This window comes from Lepidochelys kempii, chromosome 2 (genome assembly GCF_965140285.1).
Source record: "Lepidochelys kempii isolate rLepKem1 chromosome 2, rLepKem1.hap1, whole genome shotgun sequence".
In the NCBI taxonomy this organism is placed as follows: domain Eukaryota; kingdom Metazoa; phylum Chordata; order Testudines; family Cheloniidae; genus Lepidochelys; species Lepidochelys kempii.
In genome coordinates this window covers 252,530,496-252,551,632 of record NC_136381.1, presented here as the reverse complement: position 1 = coordinate 252,551,632, position 21,137 = coordinate 252,530,496, and the positions used below count along the sequence as shown (strand labels likewise).

General features: G+C 41.3%; 1 protein-coding gene across 2 annotated transcripts; it reads left to right on the top strand.

The window, feature by feature from the left end:
* Positions 1 to 314: 314 nt before the first annotated feature.
* Positions 315 to 16,992, top strand: INSIG1 (insulin induced gene 1). 2 transcript variants are annotated; one of them, XM_073334573.2, is made up of 6 exons: positions 315 to 469; positions 1,345 to 1,751; positions 4,885 to 5,009; positions 5,759 to 5,925; positions 6,488 to 6,587; positions 14,404 to 16,992. In XM_073334573.2, the coding sequence occupies exons 2-6, from the start codon at positions 1,352 to 1,354 to the stop codon at positions 14,431 to 14,433; spliced, it is 822 nt and encodes a 273-aa protein (XP_073190674.1). In that variant the 5' UTR covers positions 315 to 469; positions 1,345 to 1,351; the 3' UTR covers positions 14,434 to 16,992. The 2 variants fall into 2 exon arrangements, with proteins under 2 accessions (XP_073190674.1, XP_073190673.1); XM_073334572.2 differs by having other exon boundaries at positions 315 to 490.
* The last annotated feature ends 4,145 nt before the right edge of the window (positions 16,993 to 21,137 follow it).

Genomic DNA, 21,137 nt, shown 5'->3' with positions numbered 1-21,137 from the left:
ATTGGACCGGAACGTTCGTTCCGTTCCGAGGGGACCCGTCGCCCCAGCCCTCCCCTGCTCACCCCCACCGGCGCACACCAGCCCGCCCTCGCCCCGCCCCGCCCCAGCCAGCCCAGCCGCGCGCCCTCACCGCCCGCTCGCGCGCCACCCAGCAGCCCCGACGCGGCGCAGCTGTCAGCCGAAACGGAAGGTGGGTGGTGTGTCCCGCACGTCATATGGGCTGCCTGGCTCCCATTGGCCGCCGAGCCTCACCAGACTGAATGTTGTTCCCGGCGCCGCGCGGAGGCTCCCTCCAGCCACCGTTCCGAGGGGCGGGGGCGGGGGCGGGGGCCGACTCTCCCTCTGCCTCCGGGGTAGGTCGGGAGCGGGTAACGTGACATCGAGGCTCGCGGCTTATAAACCTTTCCCCAGCCCGCTGCGGCGGCCGGACGGGACGGGACCGTGAGGGAGTCGAGCAGCGCCCCCGCAGGTGGGAGCCCAGCCGCGGCAGGTAGGCGACCCGGCAGCCGCGGTGCGCAGTGCCCCTCCCCCCAGCACTGGAGCTAGGAAATGGGGGGGGGGGCGGCTGCCTTGTCCCCCCCGCCCCCAGCGCGGCTCCTTGTCCGATGGAGGAGGGAGGGGCCTGCCGGGGTAGCGCCGGAGCCGCCTAGTGGCGGGCACTGTCCTGCGGCTCTTGCCCCTCGCGGGCACGTGCGGCCCGGGTCCCCTGCAGGGGCTGCGCTGCCTGCGCCTCGGGGGGCTTGGGTCATCCGGCCGCGCCCGCCTGCTTGCGGACCCCGCTCTCCCGGGGATGCCGCCTGGAGGCGGGTCAGCCCTTTCCGGCCTGGGCGCTTGGCCCCTCGCACCCCCCTGGGCTGGGGAGGGGCCTGGGGGTAGCTTGTCATCCTGGGGCCCCGAGGGCTGAGAGCCGGGGGGCGGGGTCTACACCAGGCTGCCCCAACGCTGCCTGTTCCCCTGCCCAGCCGGGTGTAGCGCCCTTGACCTTATTGTCTGAGGTGCCCTGGGGGTCTTTCCCCCCCCACCCCTGTGTGACATGTGATGGATTCAACTGCAGAGACGTGGCTGCACCATCTGGCCTGTTCTTGGCCCGGCCACAATCTTTCTCTGACTTTTGGCAAGTCATTTGACATCAGTGTTTGATTCTCTAGCTGTAAACAGAGTCTGTGGGTGTTGGGGATCTAAATTAATTTGAGCTCCTCAAATGGTAGGTGCCATAGACATGCAAAGTATTATTGCGTGTGTGTACATGTGTACACATGCACACAAGTGCAGAGGATTTAGGCTTTGGGGCACTAATAGGCACTCTTCTGTGTGTGTGTGTGTGTGTGTGTGTGTGTGTGTTAGGATCCTGATGGTGAAGCCAATGCCCAGATTAGAGAATTGCACCTGGAGTTGTTCCTGCGCTGCTTCGGGAAGGCATAAAAACCAACTGGGGAAAACTGCTGTTGGACTGGCTGCCAAGGTGGGCGAGATGCTGAGCTCCTCGGTCTCAAGCTCTCCACTGACTTTGGTGGGTCATGGAACACGGACCCCGAGCACTTCCAGTCTCAGTAGCAGCAGCACCAACAGCCTGAACTTGAACCAACACCTGGTGCAACGGAGCTTGGTGCTCTTTGCTGTGGGTGCTTTCATGGCACTGGTGTTGAACTTACTGCAGATACAGAGGAATGTGACCCTATTCCCTGAGGAAGTCATTGCCACTATCTTCTCCTCTGCCTGGTGGGTGCCCCCTTGCTGTGGGACAGCTGCAGGTGAGTCCCTATAGGTGGCTTGGTCAGCTGCAATGTGAGAAAGAAGGCACTGGCATGGGGGGGGGAAGGGTCTGTGGCCTGCATGTTCTGGGGTTTGGCAGTGGCCACACTTCATGTGTATGTAGTTGGCATGACATCTGGGCTTGGGGGGGGAATAGACTTGGTCCAGCTTTCTCCCACAACCAGGAGAAAACTAATTTCATATCTGGCACAAAGTGCTTCCTGAGCTTAAGCACACTCTTTACAAAGGTGATGTGCTTCTCTTTCAAACTGCCTTGATGTGTATTTGAGGTATGAATACTCTGTTCAGCTGGCCAATATTTCAGCAGTGTTCTGGGGGAATTGGATACCTCTCTACACACAGCTCTTTAGGGCTGAGGTGATTTCTGCAGGCTGTGGAGTATAGGGTTTTTCTCCTGGTAGCCTAGAGAAGCTCTCTCCACTTGTTGCAGAGTATTGGGGTATATCCTGGGCGTCCTGTTGTCTCGCAGGACTGTGAACAGTGCTTAGACCTAGTGCAGCAGCAGGCATGGCTCTCATTACTGCTTGCTGTCTGATTGGTTCCCCCTGAAACTGGTGAGTTGCAAGGTTCAGTTACTATTGGCTGCCTGAGTGAACATGCCACAGACAGAGAATCGAAAACAAGGAAGTCACATGTCAGTGGGGAATGAGGGAAGCCTTTCTGGCTACCTTCCCTGTTCTCTGCCTGAAGCAGTGCTACTGCCAGCAGCCACAAGTAACCACCAGAAACTGAGTTCTTGCAAGCTACAGCACAATTTGTAACAAAACACACAATGAAAATAAGAGCCATTTTGCTGTTTAATTGGAACAAAAATGGGCCGCTGACTTCAGTATTGGTACTAATAATCTAAGTCCTGCTTTTACCGTACATCTAGTATATACAGATGGCACTGGGGAAAGGATGGGGAGGGAGATGGCAGGTCAAATTAAAAACAAATAAATAAAACCAAGAGATGTTCCCATGACTTTTTTTTTAAAAACACAAATAGAAGAAAAATCTTAAACCTTCCCATGTAGCATCTGCAAGCCAAACGTTATAGCATTGTGCTAGTGCATTAAAGTAAGAGTGAAAATCTGTAGACTCTGGCTTGTGGAAGCTGGAAACACTGAAAACACCATAACCTGTGAAAAGGAACTATGCTCTTTAGAATTGTTTTAATAATCCAAGTAAAGCATTATTTGCAACATTGACAAGAAAATTTCCTTCTTAAAAACATACCTTTCAATCAATCTTTAAATCTAATATGAGGATAACAATTATAGCAGATTACATACAACTTTATTTTCCAACTCTGGCCAGGTATAATCTCACAATCTTATCATTCTTGTAAGAACCCTCTGAAAATGCAAGGTTTTTTTTTTTAAACAGAGCATTTGTCTTGGTGAGTAAGTGTATATAGCTGAGTGCATCATCATCACTGATAGACCAGAAGTTTTCTTCAGCAGGACTAGATTGTAAGCTTTCATTTGAGTTTTGTGCTTTCTGATCAGAGGATGCTCTGTACCACCTTAGAGCCCTGGCCTATACTATCCAATGTCCTATCTCCAGCTGTCACCATCCCTGATGCTTCAGAGGAAGGAGATTTAAAACAAACAAACCCCCTCCCTAGAATACATTTGGGGTTGTGGGGTGAGGGGGTGTCACTTCCTGATCTTTGCAGGTGGCAGGCTGGAATGCTGAAGCATGATCTTTAGGAAGAAGATAAGACAAACTAGAAGTGAGCCCCAGTGCTATTGAGACTTGTTCCCTCCCATCACAAGCAACCTGGTCATACAATTGCACTCATAAATTTGTCCAGCTCTCTTAAAACTAAATAAGTTGTTTGCTCCCACAATTTCCTTGCTTTGAAGGGGAGTAGAAATGGGCCATTCTAATCCAATTAGTATTTGTCACTCTGTCACAGGCTTTCAATCTTGGAATCCTGTGTGGGTGGTTACATTGATCTGTTTGTGGGTGTGCTTTGCATTGGGGCATTTGAGTTGTATAGGTGGCAAATCAACTTTTGAAGAATTGTGGCAGTTGGACCAAGTAATCCATTTTGCGCATTTTGCTCCCTCATATCACTGACTCGTAACAACAAATTATTGTTTGTAAATTAGGTGTACAATAAGGGTGGCAATTGGTTGTTACTTCTGTCAGTGGTCTAGTACTGCTGGATAGATGTAGCTGAAAGGCCCTGCTGTTGCATGGGTGTAATTGTTAAAGTCAAAATGGGTGAGAACTTAAAAAGTGGATAGTAACAGATTATGAATCCCAGTGATGACCAAACCTGGTGATATTCTAAACACATACATAAAAACCCATGCTTGCAGCTGTTTCCATCACTTCACACTGACTCAGACATTTAAGGCTTCAGAGTGACAATCCTGAAATATTTTTTTTTTATAGCTATATGAGGGGAGAGTTCCTCTGCCCATGGTTTAAGTTCAGGCAGGTATTTATGGTCCTGATCCAAAGTCTATTGACTTCAGTGGACTTTGGATCAGCCCCAAATGTAAGATACCTGTAACTCAGTCATGCCCATTCAGTTGTCACTGGAGGGTGTCTTGGCTATACTGGATTCTTGAAAGGAAAGAAATATTCCACTCTTCACTTTAATTTAAATTTTTGGTAATGTCATTCGTTGACTCTGTTATGTAACAGGTATCCAGCCGTATAGATACAAAGTGAGTATGAACTGTTACTCTTGGGAGAAGGAAGTCCCTTGACTCTATGGACTTGTCTTCTCTACTGTGTCAACCTTACTTCTGTGCTGGCTTCAGAGCTGGGCAACCACAGAGCAGCTGTCTGGGTGCCCAGCTCTGAAGGCAGCACAGAAGTAAGGTGGCAATACCGTGACAAGCCCCCCTCCTTATAATAGCCTTGTGACTCTATTTTGGGTCAGGCCTCCCAGTTTAAGTGCTGTGTACTTTTACGCTATAGATTTCACAGGGGAGACCAGATTTCACTGTCCATGATGTGTTTTTAACAACCAAGAATTTAGTAGGGCCCTACATATAAAGTGATGAGCCTAACTGCTTAAAAGGCTTTGCCATGCACTTATTTGCTAGACTAATATTGAAATATTGTATAAATTCTATGTACAAGCTGTCTCTATTTCATTTTTTACAGCTGTTGTTGGCCTGCTGTATCCCTGTATTGACAGCCATCTTGGAGAACCACACAAATTCAAGAGAGAATGGGCCAGTGTAATGCGATGTATAGCAGTTTTTGTTGGTATTAACCATGCAAGTGCTGTATCCTTGAACTAGTTTACCTTTTTGCATGTTTATTTAAATGTTGATTATAATGAACCACAGTAGCAAGTTTGTCTTAAGAGTCTTTCTTCCCATTCATGCTTGAGTGACTTACACAGGTAAGACTTAATGCTAATAGGAGAGACATGGTCATAGCTTACACAACAGTTGAAGAATTGATACTTACTACTAAATACGTATTTTTAAAATGGATCATATGCTATTCTCTCAGAATTGTAATTCGAGTTCATGCCAACTGAACTGAGGCAACTGTTAAACTTAAAAATATGACCTTTTTGCTACTAAAATGGTCAATAAAGATGGGTTTCTCACCCATGCAAACAGCAATCTCAGAAGTTACTAGTAGTCACTTTCCTGGCTGGATGCTTATTGTACTGAAATTCTTAGAATAGCTACTATTCCTGCAGAAAACTTAAATCCACAGAAAGGTGGGAAAGTCTTGGTTTTATAGCCCAAAACTTTAAAAATTGGGATTCCTTAATCTTTGGGTACTTGGTATGAGCAGCCTTGGCCTGATCTTCATGGTTAAGTGCTCACAACTCCAACTAAAAGTCAATAGGCTCTCTGAAAATGAGCTCCAAGGTCTCTCATTGGGCATCCAGAATTAGTGATCATTCTTAAACTGTCAACTTCCATTTCTTGATGTCTACGTGAGGTATTAAAGTTTTGTCTGAAACCTGTTTCTGTAGCTTAAGTCTTTAAGGAATTGTCCTTAACTTTCTTATCAGAAACTGGATTTTGCAAATAACGTTCAGCTCTCCTTGACTCTAGCAGCATTGTCATTGGGTCTTTGGTGGACATTTGATCGTTCAAGAAGTGGTCTTGGTCTTGGAATTACAATAGCCTTTCTAGCCACTCTAATCACTCAGTTTCTTGTATATAATGGTGTTTATCAGTAAGTATACACATTTAAAACTTGAACTCACCTGACTTCTAGAGAATTCACTTTTTTTGTAAAATATAAAAATTACAGTAACTTCAGATATAAAGCAAAATATTGAACTTTGAAACCTAAAGAATATAAACAAGTGTAATGCACTATTCCTAAAACAAAGGCAGGGCCAACCATGTTGGGACATAAGACAGTGGCATCGCAGCATGCTGCCATAGAGGATCAGTCTTGATTGTGAGCTCTTGGAGAAAATGGTACTAAAAATAAGCTCAGTCCTCTCTCCCTCTTCCCCGCCCTCCCGCCACTGACTCTGAAGTGCCATTGACTGGCCCCAGAGGGAGGGGATTGCTAACCTTCTTTGGCTGGAAGCTGGCCTTAACCCAGCGTAGGGCTTTTTTTAAGAAAGATGAGGATTATTTCCTCCTGTTACTACTTCTTTATGTGGGTGGAGGGGAATTCTTTGCATTACTGTTATGCTTCTGTACAAGACTATGGGACTATTATGCTTCTATGTAATGGAAATGTAATGTCTTTTTTTTTCTAATTGACTAATTTTTTACTTTAGGTATACATCGCCGGATTTTCTTTACATCCGTTCTTGGCTACCATGTATATTTTTCTCAGGAGGCGTGACTGTAGGAAACATAGGAAGACAACTGGCTATGGTAACTGTTGTATAATTAGTATTTGGGTATTCAAAAGGGAAGCGTCCTTCGTAGATGTTTGTCCATGGAGACTGCCTGTGAGGACATGATTCATGAACTGACTAGTAAGCCTTATAGAACCTCCTCCCAAGGGCTGAAACTTGAGCATAGAAATCTGGCATGTTGTCACTGGGATGGAATTCTATAGTATTCATTAGGACTAGGCTCTTTCTCCTAATCTGAGTTCTTCCAGTGGCAATTTGAATCATACTGGGTGTCATAAGCCTGATTGGAATCTTAGTATTGTGAAGTGCAGGATCATAGGAGAGATTCTGATGCCCCTCCGCTGACTGTCTTAACACTTACAGAGACTAGAAGTTGTGGGGAGGGTAGAAGGTAGAAAGACACTGGGGAGGGAAACCTGCTTTTTTTTTAAAAAAAAAAAAAAAGAAAGAAAATTCAGTTTTTCATAAAAGTGTTGCCCTATATAGCTTTATCTTCATCCTACTATGAAAATACATGGTGTCTTTCTCCTCACAAACATGTAGTTCAGGGCCTACTCCTGCATAACTGTAATTTCACACATGAGGTGATTGTACATGCTGGATAATAGCCTCATATACTTAGTTCTTAAATAGATCTAGTAGAAACTTGCTTTCTTTACAGCACTATTTAACATTTAAGACATTTTGTCTTGCATATGGCTTGCACATCAGCTTAAAACCTGCTTGTCAAATGTGTTCTGACATTGATGGATAGTCCTAATTAATACTGCGTTGATTTGGCTTCTGTCTCCTTAGCCATAATTCTCTGATCCTGGAAAGCCTCCTCCACTTGACTCTCTCTGCTACCCTGCAATGCTGATGTGATTGAGGTGTATAAGCTCTCCCAAAAGAAGGGCACAGGGGCTTTCAAGTACATGAAATGTCAGGCTCAATGTTCAAGATTTTAGTAAAGGAGTAGGGGAAGCTGTTGAATGGCATGTGTGTAACACAACAGGCCTCTTATCTCATCCCTTCTACCCTAGCTCTCCAAGTCAGTGTTGGAAAACTATTGTCCTGTTGGTGTGAATGGGGTCATAGTTCAACATACCTTGTAGTATGCTTTGCTACTGAGGTGCTGAACTTTACTGACCCCATCAATGCCTTTGGGACAGTAGTTTTCAACACTGGTTTGCAGAAAAGCCAGGTTAGGGAGATTGTTTGACCCCTTCTCTCCAATGTCAAACATCAATTTCTTTAGTGTACAAAGGGCCATAGGGTCTGTTACTGAACTAATGAGGGAGTCTTGCAGTAAAGAGAGGAAGAAGAAAGCACAGTGGAGGTCACTTCCCTTTAGAATTTTGGGGCAAATTTTGAGGCTACTCATTTGACACCTGGTCCTGAGTCCCATGGCTATGTTCATGCTCTCAAACTTTTCAGTCAGTATCAAAGTTTGCATGAATTTACTTTTTAATGTGCAAGACCATTAATGCAACTTTAAAAACCTGTAACAATGTAATCTGTCTCTGCATATATTTTAGTTAGGGTAAGATGATGCTGAACACAATTCAGATGGATAAGAAGAAATGAGAGTTTCTAAAGGGGTGAATGTGATATTGGTTCTCTAGTGATAAATCAAAAGCCTAAACAGAAAGATCTGTCAACTCTCTCACTGCTTTAAGTGCAAAATGGATCTTTATTATGGAAGTACCAGTTGCAACTCTTTAAAGGCTATACAGATATTGATGTGTTTATTTCATGCTGCATTGTGCAACATCTTTATGCAACAGCTATGATAAAGGAAGTTAGTTGCCTTTGTTCAGATCTGGGGCGGGGGCAGATCAAACTGCAGATATGTTTAGGAGAATCTCCCTTCACACTGGTAATACTACTTAATTGGCAATGCCGACTAATTACAGAATCAGGGAGGTTGTCAGGAAGAATTCCAAAATTAAAGTTCTAGAAAGAAAGGACAAAACTTGACAGATGTGTTGGTGAGGAGTTACTGTAACAAATGCTATCTGTCATTACCAGAGCTGGTAATTTTCCACTGGAATGACTCTGGAAAACACTGTTTGTTTTTGCAAAATGGAAACTTTCTGCATGAAAACTTCAATTTTTCCCAAAAATTCTCTTTTCTATGGAGGAAAAATTAAAATGACAGCTGTCCACCTGGGAAGTGTTTGTCAATTTCACTCCCTTCCTGCAGGGAGAAATTGTTCAATTTCACTAGCCTTCTAGGCAGGCAGGCCGCCAGCAAGCTGAAAACTCCATTGTAGTTTTCCTAAAGCAGAATTTTTCTGGAAATTCCTTCCTTTGAAAATATTGCATTTTTTTACTCATGGGAAGAGATTTCCATTTCCAGCCAGCTCTTATTACAATTTTGAGTAATCCATTATCACTAAAAGTTGTTATAAGAAAATGCAAGAGGATAAACTGAAAATGGAATCATGTAACCTGTTCCACTAGATCTTCTCTGATGCTTTTTGGATGATATCAATCTTCTGCTGATCCTGTGTGGCTCACTGGACACTTAACACCCTTGTAGTAAACAAGAATGGGAGATGGTACAATATTGTAGTTTAAACTAAAGCTGAACAAAGTGGTATTACTTTGTAACAGTGTTCTCTAGTCTATATCCAGGCAGTGAGCCAGTTAAAAGGTCTTGAAATCCTACAAATACTTGTGGTAGATGCTTTTTGGCACTGCTTAAAACAAAAAGCTGTACGCTTAGTTCTTTCAGTGGAAGAAAAGTTGCTTTGTTTGCAATCTCTCAACTCTTGTGGTCTGAAAAAATAGAATGACCTTTATAAATGTGGTTTTGGATAGAAGCTGCAGTTTGACCTGCTGAGGAGGTGTACCAACCCATGTGACTATCTACTGCCACACACATTGACACTATAAGGCCTCTTCTCCACTAACCAGATTGCTGTACTGCATGCAAATAGCTTAAACATCTTATGTAAAAGCTTGCTCTTATTTTGAAATAATTGGACTAGGCACAGGTATAAGGGAGTTTAAAAATCTCTCTCTGTTCACATTCTGGACCAAAGGAAAATTGAAAATGAAGGCTTGAGTCTCTGCTGCATCGCACCTTTGTCTAGTCACTTATAAGGGGGGTGTGTGTGTGTGTGTGAGAAATTCTACCAAATCAGAAAGGTAGCATTTTTATACCCACTTGTCTAGTTGTTTATATGCAAGCAAAGGTACATGGCAATGATGGAGAATCAAGCCCAAGGCATGTAAGCCTTCACGGGTCTAGAGGTCAGAACTGTACCTTTCTACACTTCCTGATTACTCTAACTTGTAGAAGAGTGTCTTCCCTTCCCTCCCCTCTACTGTATGTTTTGTCAGGTGAAGGCTATACACTGTGAGGTAGCTCCAGCTTTCTGATTACTGGACTCCAGAAGATTTAATAAGTATTTTGAACATGTGTAGTGTTATAATTAAATGTGGTGACAACCTGGTACTAGGTGAAGCACCTTAGCCTCAGGCTACAACCACCCCTGATTTCTCTTAACTAGGCAATAATATGGTTTCCAAAGAGAAGCTGCCGCCAGTCCTGCCATGTCTGGAGCTAGTTGCCTAACCAAAGTTGGAGGGCAAAGGCTCTATTTTTGTATTGCTACCATGTTCAGACAGCAAAGGAACTAAGAGAAATAAAAATGCACCCTATATGTATTGTATTTGCTTGGTACCTCTGGAGTGTCTAGATAAAGTTTTTTTTTAAAAAAAAAAAAATCTAGGGTGTTACACAACAAAAAATGGTATGTCTTAATCCTAATCTACAGCATCTGTGATTTTTAACCTACCACTGATGACTGGTGTGAACTCCAGGCCCTACCGCAGTCCATGATAAGTTTCCCTGTCTGGTTCATCCTCTCTCTGTTGTGAAAAATAAACATTACTGTAGAACTGTTCTTAGTGAATTATTCACTTTTAAAATAAATCTGTGTGAATAGGTACCTGTCACAGTCTAAGACAGTTTGTGACCATGTAGAGCCCACACAAGTCCCCTTCCTGGGATTTGGTTGTACTGGCACAAATTAACACTAAGATCAAAGTTCATCTTAAACCTCTTCTCTGCCTTGGCTGCTCCTAAGGTTCTGCCTGCTGGACTTCTAACTTCACACCCTAGTTTAACTCTAGAGATCCATCAGAGTCAGAAGAACTCCAGCATGCTTACTGCCCACTAACAATGTATATGGTTTCAGTCAAACATAGATTGTTTCTCACTAAGCCCTTTTAAAGTGTAATAACCTACTGCAGAACATGGCATCCTGTATATCCATGACTTGACTGCTGTGGCTTTTTGCACTAAAGGTTGACTATGTTGTATAATGAACGTATCCTAGAGTGTTGTTTCTATTGTGAAACTTCACATTCTTTCTGTAATTAAGTGGACTCCTCCCTTTTGCTGAAACTATTTCCTTTGAAAGTCCCATGTTGGACATGGCATGCAAATCTGGCTGCTTTTGTTCAGCACACAAGCTGTGGCTCTATTCTGTGATTACCTTGCAACAGTAACATGACCACATGACTGAAGTTTCATAATATAGTTCACTCTTAATAGGGCTTTCAGCCATAGACACCTGTCCCTGTTTGCTTATTGGGGGGGAAAAATGGTACTTTTGCCCTCTATTTTGAGCACTCGGGGTTATGAATCAGCCACTTTTCACTTAACAGTAGTTGTTAAACCCCTAAAATAGTGTAAGCCCTCGTTATGCCTGTGAACTCCTACCTGCGTCTTACCTTGAGAAGCATTTGTACTGAGCTGTTACCAGCCTTACAGGGAACCTACTATTGCATCTTAATGTGGCAGGTAGCTGGGCAGTGCTAGAGTCTAGCCTGTGGAACCCATTCCACTTGACATCCCTCACTTAAAACAAACAACATTCTAGAACAAATTCATCCCTGGCATGAGCAAGTGCAATGGGAATTTTGCCTACTTTAGTCAGGGCTGAATTTGGACCCTTTCCCCCAAAAGTGTGGGTTCATGCACATAGCTAGGCTGTTAAAACATGTTCATTAGTCATCCTCTGTCCACCTCTACTCACTTATTGAATTTATTCTTGCTGTATCTTGTCACTAACCAAGGTTGTGAGCTCTCCTAGGGTAGGGATTGTATCTTTATTTGTACAGCACCTAGCACAGTGGGGATCTTAGCCCCCAACAGGAGTTTCTCAGTGCTAGTGTAACTGTGTATAGGAGACCTTCTTATACTTCCCCATAAAAATAACTTTGTAGGGCCCTTGTCTCACTTGTTGCAGGAAATTGGAAGGTGTGTAAAATAGGGAACTGCATGACGAGGATGTACTCCTGGTTAAGATTGCTGAATGTCACCCTAGGGAATTGGATTCTATTTCAGCATCTGCCACAGAGTTTGTAACACTAAACAAGTCTTCTAAACAAACTTCTCATAGGTAGCTACTCTCTTTTTTTTTCTGGGTGCCCAGTTTAAGACACTTCGGGCCTGTCTTGCAGAAGTGCTGAGTGCTCACAACTACAATTCAAGACAACGAGAGCTGTGTTTTGAACATGTCAGGTGTTATAAAATGCTAAATACTCTGGGAAATTGTCATGTTGGACACTTAAATTAGTTGATATTTTTGTCAATTTAATCCTTAATCTGTGTGCCTCAGTTTCCCATCTATAAACTGGGGGTACCACCCTCTCACCTCATGGGGGTGTTGTAAAGATAAATTTATTAATGTTTGTGGTGCACTCAGACGAACACTAAAAAAAGAGCCTGTGAGGAAATGAAGAATTCTGAATTCCTTAAAGGACTTGGATCATGTGCAATAATTAGGGCCTGGGGTCACACATTGAGTGATGAAAATAAAAAGAAATATTGAATCACTACCTGCTAAGTGAGCACTATCTGTCTTGTGCACTGAATGAAGCAGATTCTGATGGGGGGGAATGTAATCATGTAAAGACTATTATAATGAATACACACAAGGGGAACCTTAAGTTTGGCACTTCCTAATCTGAGTGCTTTATTTTGCAATATTAACATTAATAGTTTTTTGTGCTTAATTTTAGGATGTGCTGTACAGCACTTCTGACTATTATAGTTTAAATCAGTAGTGCTTTGAGATCACTCTTAGTTTCTGCTAATAGAAGCCCCTTAAAGTACTCTATCTGAAGCATAATCCTTTTACTCTTGATACTGTTAATATATACATTTAATTTGGCCCTAAAGAGGAAAACTTACTAGGTTATAAACAATTGCAAACCCAACCTTGGTTCCTTTCACAGGGGTATGTCCATTTTCAACACTGACATTCTATGTGCATCTTGATCTCTCTATTTCAGACTGCCTAGGTTTTAATCTTCCTGGATTACTGTCTGGGAATACTTTGCATTCTGTGAGAACAATGACCTCGAGGACTCTTACTAAAATAGTAGGGGACCACACTAATAATCCTTTGGTCATGTCTTCTGGAGATTTGTGGCACAAGCTCTGTTCCTTGCAGTTCCAGAACTCCCATGGACTGCATTGTTCTGGGTGAGCAGGCCATACAACAGTAGGGCCATGTAGTGTATGGAATCAATATGCAGTTTAACTCCATCAGCAGCTAGTCAGTTTTAGACATGAATCCCCAAGCTAATCCTTTGAAGACAAACCAGTTATGAAGTGCAAGCTATGTCAAAACATCCAAGGATTTCTCCATCTTTGTACAAAGACTTGCCCTGAAAACTACATTGTTTCCTAGTACAAATATTCCCCTAGAAAGCTTGGTCATGTACAATTGTTTCATAACCCATTTCAATATAGTTAACGTTTGGACGCTACCCCAGAGCATAGATTCTAAGGATAAACTTCTCAGAGAATGTTAAATAATGTTTCCCTGTTATTGTGAGATTTACTGCAAGATACTACCTAAATATGCCATTAGTTGTATTCTTCCTTGACACAAAGTTATGTTTCAAGCCAAAGTTGGAAAACAGTAATCAGACTTAAAGAAAAAATTGGGGAAGAGTCTACAACAATGGGAGAGAGTGTCAGAACACTACAATGTTAAAACAGAAATCAGTAAATAAGTTTTGACAATGAGCAATTGACACAGACAGTTATTGTCAGAATAATGAGATTCATAAAAATGAACTCAACTGGGAGCTAAAGCAGATTTGGTGCATTCTATTAGTCTTTAATAGCAAGTCAGTTCTACCCAATTCATTATATGGATAGTCCTGTTGTCACTACTTCTGTAGATTGGAATATGTGGCCTCAATTCCGGAAAACACTGTTGAAGTCGGTGGGATTTAAGTGCAGATACATGCTTAAAGTTAAAGCAAAAGGGTTTTCCTGAATTAAAGATGGATGTACTTCTCCCAAATTGGGGTCTGTATAACTAGCTATAATGCTGTATTAAAACTGATGAGAGTTCATTAAGATGGACTATTCTCTGGTCAAAGTTCTGAAGTATTAACAATCTATTCTTAACAATTGTTTTGGGGGAGCGTACTCTAAATGCTACTTATTAAACCTCATTTTTGTAAGCATTAATATGTAGCGCTTATAGTTTAGGTCTAATGAAACTTGCTGTACAATGGGAAAATATCCTTCCCATTTTCAGATGGGAGAAATTAAGACAGAGGTGAAGTGCCTTGTCCAAGGTCACACAGCACATCAGTAGCAGAGCTCAGATTAGAACCCAAGTTTTCTAACTCCCAGGCCAGTGACAAATATAAAGGTCCAAATTTGTTCAAGTTATTTCAATAATTTCTAAAAATACTGGAAACCTTTAGTACAGTAATGTGTACCTCCCTAGATAATGTAAGTCACACAACAATAGAATGCAGTATTGTTTACTGTATTAATCACTTTTTTCTTTTTTTTTTAACCACAGGGTATTCCTGAGAAACCACACACTGATTAGATCCTTGGAGCAAAAGACATGGTGCCAGTATGAAAACAAAATTAAGAAGATGTGTTCTTGTTTTTGACTGAGGATTATTTTTTCTAAATCTATATGGGCTCACTGCACAAATGACTTGTGAAAAATATTAATCCATTTTGGAATAGCCAACTGAAATTAACTGCTTATCTTGAAATCTTACCTTGATTTACTGCATAAGCATTTGTGCCTGGCTGTTCTCTCGAAGAATTTAACATCAAGTTACATACAGCAGTTCTAGCTAGGTGGCAGTTTTCCAATTACTAGATTCCAGTTTCAGTTATTGAAGCAGCTGCTATATTTCAAAGCCTTGAAACTAAAATTTAATTATAAGCTCTTGTATCAGTGCCCAAAGGAAGTAGATTGATGGTGCTTAAAAAAGGTGAAGTATGGTTTAATAGGAATAGTATTTATCCAAATCTTTTTTTAAAAAGGGTTGTTTAAAAATAAGCGATCTAAATTAAATTAAAAGCATTAGTGCAATGCTTTGAGTTGTATGAAGGAATCATGCCCTTACTTGTAATGCTGCATTGCATTTTTGAAGTAACTTAATATAGAATCTATAAATCATTTCAGAACAATAGGTGAATTAGACAATCTTGTTTAACGCAAACTGCATGAAACAACTAAAAGCCCCAATTCTGATAGTTTCATTATAGTTCATCTGTCTGTTTAATACTTCTGTCTGTATCTTGGCCAAAATCTGGCCCCAATTCAATAAGGTACTTGAAGTGTGTGAGTGTGCTTGCTTAAAGGTGGGTATATACCTTAGTATTTTAGTAAATCTGGGCCTCAGATACGCTGAGCACTTGCAGTCCCACTGCTACTAGTGGGAATTGCAGGTGCTCAGAATTTGACCCCTATCTGCCACTAAAGGTAATGAAAATACTTGTATTTATTTCCTGGGGAGTGGAATTGGGCCCTGTAAAGAGCAGATTATGAGCCTAATCTTGCTTCCACTTTAGTCAGTAAGAGTTTTGACTGAATTCAATGGAATCAGGCACTGACCAGGATTGTCACTTACTGTTTAATAAATGAAGCAGTTATTAGGTTACTTCTCTGTTCAGTTTTTGGAGAGATCACCACTTTATTTTTTCACAACCCTATAAAACTTGCAATCTGTGATTGCCTTGTAAAAAAAATAGTGCTTATGTCACTACATTGAACATTTGGTGTTTCTAAATATTTAGTTCTAGTGAGCACAATGTATACATTTAATAGCTTAGACCACAGTAGACTTAAATAGCAAGTATTAGGTCTTAAAATGAAAGTGCAATGTACAGTAAAATCTGAGCCTTGTATTCTCTTCAATATTCATTGTTTCTTATGATATATTAAAGAGAGGGGTTCTGACTTCATTTCAATGCTGCATGGAGGAAAAATTCAGCAATAATTTAACTGGCAAAGTTAGCTTATTGTTGTGCCTTCATTGAACCCAAACTTTTAGAAATACTCCAGTTTTGTGGTTATGATATGCTTGTATACTTTTATGAATTTTCCTTTTGTATTAAGCAAGTTTTGTTCATTTCCAATCTTCTGTATCTTCAGATCTAGCCTGTGACATCTGTTTAGAGGCTTAGCCGTCAGCAAAAGGAACATTGAGACTAAATAACAGTGTTTGTAATTTTATTTCCTTTTTGAGGGAAATATTAACACTTTGGTGCAGACTTGAAAATCCTGAATTTGAAGGGAAGGGAGTAAACAAAAGTAAAATTGCCTTCAGCTTGAAGATTAGCACAAAGGCTATCTTAAACTGAGCCCAATTCTGATCTTGCTTTAGTGTAAATCAGTAACTCCATTTGCTTCAATGGAATATCACTGGTATAAGGGCCTTTTACTGCAAACATTTATGATAGGAATAACTATAGATAGTCAAATTAAGCTCAGTAGGACTACTGAGAAAGTTATGTGCATAAGTGCTTGCAAGATCAAGGCAGCAAGGCCTGAGATCAGGATTGAGCTAATTCATTCAATAAAATGGCTGACTGTGCTATTTGGAGAAACCCGTTAAGTTGGAATAACTGTTGTTACCAATGTCAATGCCTAAATAATCAGATGTGATTAAAGGGCACAATGAGCTGTAAATATATTTGATCAAGACAGCAGTAAGTATTTAAGGTATTTTAAAAGACCAACTAAATCTGTATGTGTTAGAAATAATGCAGCCAAAAATGTAAGTCAAAAGTTCAGTTTTGCCAATACTTCTAAGTATATTAACCAAAGTGATCAGTTGTGGGAGAGAAATTTGCACTATTCAGGATTTGAACACTTAAAAGCTCATTCTTACTGATAAGTTTTCAGCAGTGTGTTTTGTTTTACCTTTTTATTATTAAAGGTTTAAGACCAAGTGACTTATTTTTTGTGGATTTTCTTTAAGAAAAATTTGTTGAATGAGTCCAAATGTGATAGCCATTCAGTCATTCATTCTGATTGGCAGAAAGTACTACATCTAACACACGTCCTTTTAAAACTCAAATTAAGTGAAATTTTGAGGCAGCTGTCTTTTAAAAATAAAACAAACCATGGTTTACAACTCATTGTGATTGAAGATGGGAAGAATTTTTGGGGGGATAGGGGGACAGAAACCCTTTCCTGTCTTACACAATTCAGTACATCTTTTAATTCTTCTTGGCAGACCAGCATATGTTGCTGGTGTGTGATTTGAATACCAGTGAGAGAATAAATCAATGTGAGGATGGTGCGCCTCATTTCCTTCCAAGATGCTCTAATTCTTCAGCTAAAATCTTCAGACTTTCTGGGGAAAAAACAAGTGTACAATTTAAATTTTCCTTCCCAGTACAATGGTAGGGGAGCTACTTCATTACCGTGCAATAAGGAGTGCTCTCAAATTTGCCATATAATGGAATCTCTTGTGAAGGTCTGTGCCATATTTGACATACATCAAGGGCAAATTAACTAGTTTACAGTTAACTCAGCTGTATTTTTGAGATAACTGCATCATTTGCCTACTCAATAGGTGCTCCATCGCAGCTGAGCAGTGGACCCAATTCTGAGGGAGGCACATTTTCTCATGGGAGACCTGAAGTAATAAGAAACTCATAGTCCATGGTTGATTACATTTATAATGATTAAGAACAATATTCCCTGAAAAGGCAATGGGTACTACTAACCACAGTAGACCTTCACCTGAATCATTTTCTGGAGTATACATACCTTTAAATCAATGACTCTTCTAACAAAAAGCTTGACAAATAGCTCATGATACCAGGGTTTTTTTAACTTAAATGTTGCCATAAACATGCTGAACTTGCATTTTGACAACCGTGCCTTGCATTTCATCAGGGATGCCTAGGCTGATCTGACACAGCATGGTTATATACCACATCTAATCTCAAATTATTGTTTAGGTCCAAAACAATGGTCTCTGTTTTTGTACACTGCCTGGTACATTGGGGTCCAGGTCTCAGACAGGCATCCGCCATGCTACTACAATACAAATAAAGCCAGCTCAAAGAACAGTTCAACTATAAAAAGATATAGCTGTTTGGAAAAAGTCTCGTTAAAATGCTCAAATTAGATTATTATAACCTAGAGCCTGATAATTTTCCCCATAATCTGTGGGCTAAGCAGATACTCTGGGTATAAAATCTCTAGGAAATTATATGGAAACAAGCCTTTGCTGCCTTCTGAATGGGGACTGGGCCAGGAGTAATGCACATGGTTTCTACTGCCAGCACTGAGGAGCTCAGGGTGGAAAAATGAGACTTTTAGGGTATGTTACTGTTTGTGGGGTAGCGATAAATGAAGTAGGCTTGAGCCTAACACCATTCTATGCAATAATATGACAATATAAAAGAATTATACCTTTAAAAATCTTACAAACATAGCTGAGACAGATATTGCAACTGCATACAGTATTCCTGGGGGAACATACTATATTAAGTTTATGTATCACTGTGGGCCAGGGACTGTGTGTATAACTGTTGACCTCCATGGGGGAGGGTTATCACAGTTCCTCAAGGAACTAAAACAGCAGGGGATGATTAAAGTGAATCACTTAGGTTTTAAACACCTGGACAGAGGTACCCCCGTCCCCAGAGACCCTTGCTTATACTGGTTCAAACTGGATTTTCCAGAGACTGACAGATTAAAGGACTTTTGGCATAAAAAGGTTGCAGTTAGACTTACTCAGGGCCACCTTTCTGATTCAGAAAGCAGGACTTTCTGCTGAAGCGGGGCCCCAGCCCTTGTGGAAGGGGTGGAAAGCCTTTGGCCTGTTTGGGCCCCATAAGGCTAATGGGTGACTTCAGGCATATTTTGTGTGTTTGCGTCTATCGTTTTCTCTGCATTGCTTTGAATTTAAGAATAAATGTGTTTGCTTAGAAAGAGCTGTGGTGACTTGTAAGTGCTGGTTTCAGAGTAGCAGCCATGTTAGTCTGTATTCGCAAAAAGAAAAGGAGGACTTGTGGCACCTTAGAGACTAATACATTTATTTGAGCATAAGCTTTCGTGAGCTACAGCTCACTTCATCGGATGCACACATCGGATGAAGGGAGCTGTAGCTCACAAAAGCTTATGCTCAAATAAATTTGTTAGTCTCTAAGGTGCCACAAGTCCTCCTTTTCTTTTTGTAAGTGCTGGCTATACACTGTTCACAAAGAGAAGGCGAAGTGCAGGCACTGGCCTTTAGGCAGACTAGCTTGTTGAGGATATTGCAGTGGAAGGCAGGGAGTTGGGCCACTTTAAAACCCAGGTCAGAAGATAATAGGACAAAGGTCCCTGCCCTGAGACAGGTGATAGCTGGAGACCTAATGGGGCACTCCTGGAGTGAACCACAGAAGGTGAGGATGCAGGTGCAATTACCCTTAAATTGTGACAGCTGCATCACAAATAAGTTCCTTTATTTCAGACACCTTTAACCCCAATTCCCCCGAGTCCAGCTCCCTGACAAATTCAATTGGCCTAACTATGTTTCTACATTACCCAGCTCACAGGCTTCAGTTTCTTTCCAAGCCTTCCTAAGTTGAAAGCCACCTCCACACCACAACATGGGCGAGAAGTTGATACTGCTCCTGAATTCTCAAACGGGAAGCACAGATGATAATAGGAGGGCTTTGTTACTCAATCCTCCCTAGGGTCAGCAATATCCCTTATATAGAAGAGCTCTACAATAATTTTTAAAGGGGATCAGCCAGTGCTGCTTATAGTTACACTGTAGTGTGATCTCCATATCCAGACTTGCATGTTATTTGCCTCCCTTCTCCCTTCCATATCTAAGTAATGTGTGGGAAGGTCATACAGCCTGCAAGCTCTCTCCTGGGGTTTTCTGACAAGGAACGGAAAAGGTTGGGGTCAGTTTTTGTCTTAAAGAACTAGTGCAAATTAATCCACAATACAATGTATGGTGTTAGACGGGGAAGTGTGTATAAAACTTTAATGGAAAAGTTCAATCTTAATGAGAAGTGGAATAACTCATCCTATGAATGAGTCAGCAGGAACTATCCACTGACTATGCTACATAGTCTTTGGTTATAACCCTGGGAATCTGAAGGTGTTAAATTAGCCACAGGTGGCTTCTTTACCATTCCCTGAATGCATTAAGAACATACTGAGATGAATAATGAAATTGAAATCCTCAGTTGTGCCTCACTGCATATGAAAATATTAACCCAGCAGCTCATGAAAATGAGGCTTACTACTATATATTATACTACTGGAACAAAAAGAGAGTGTAGCACCCTCATGGATGACAAAGATAATTAAGGGCACCGCCTGCAAATGCTTCTGAGAGAAATGCTTACTACCACAGGTAGTCTCCACTGAAGTCAGTGGGACATTAGGGCTGTTCTCAGTAGGTGAGTATTACAGAATAAAGCTCTAGACACCGGAAATGTGTTTGATATTGACAGAGAATAAGAGATGTAAGTTTTCTCATAACAATAGTCTTCACTCCCACTGCCTTTGAATACCTCTGCAGTTAGGTAAGATAAGTAGTAAGATAAGATCTTAGTTACACACATAAAAATGTGTGTGCCAAATAAAAACACACAGTTAGATTGTAAGCTCCTTGGGACAAGGACTATGTTCTTGCTATGCATTTGTGTAGCACCTCACATAATGGGGTGCTGATCCATGAATGGGGCCTTTGGACACCACCACAATACAAATATTAATAATAGTAATTAAAGTTCCTTTATTTTCCCTGATTAATATAGAAAAGGTATACTAACAAATCTTGTTCCTCAATTCCTCTCATATGTTACCTCCATGCAAAATTTCATGAAAACCGGACCTAATTTCCATATGTTTGGGTTTAATTTTGAAAAGAAGGAAGAAAAATAATTTTCTTATATTTTTACCCATCCTTCTTTGTAAATAGGGTACCTGTGAGCAGGCTAGATGGATAGATATTATAATGATGCTGTGTCGGAGTGTGTGTAAAGACAGAGAGAATAAAAAGAAAAGGAGTACTTGTGGCACCTTAGAGACTAACCAATTTATTTGAGCGTAAGCTTTCATGAGCTACAGCTCACTTCATCGGATGCATACTGTGGAAAATACAGAAGATGTTCTTATACATACAAACCATGAAAAAATGCGTGTTTACCATTACAAAAGGTTTTCTCTCCCCCCACCCCACTCTCCTGCTGGTAATAGCTTATCTAAAGTGATCACTCTCCTTACAATGACAGGTTTCAGAGTAACAGCCGTGTTAGTCTGTATTC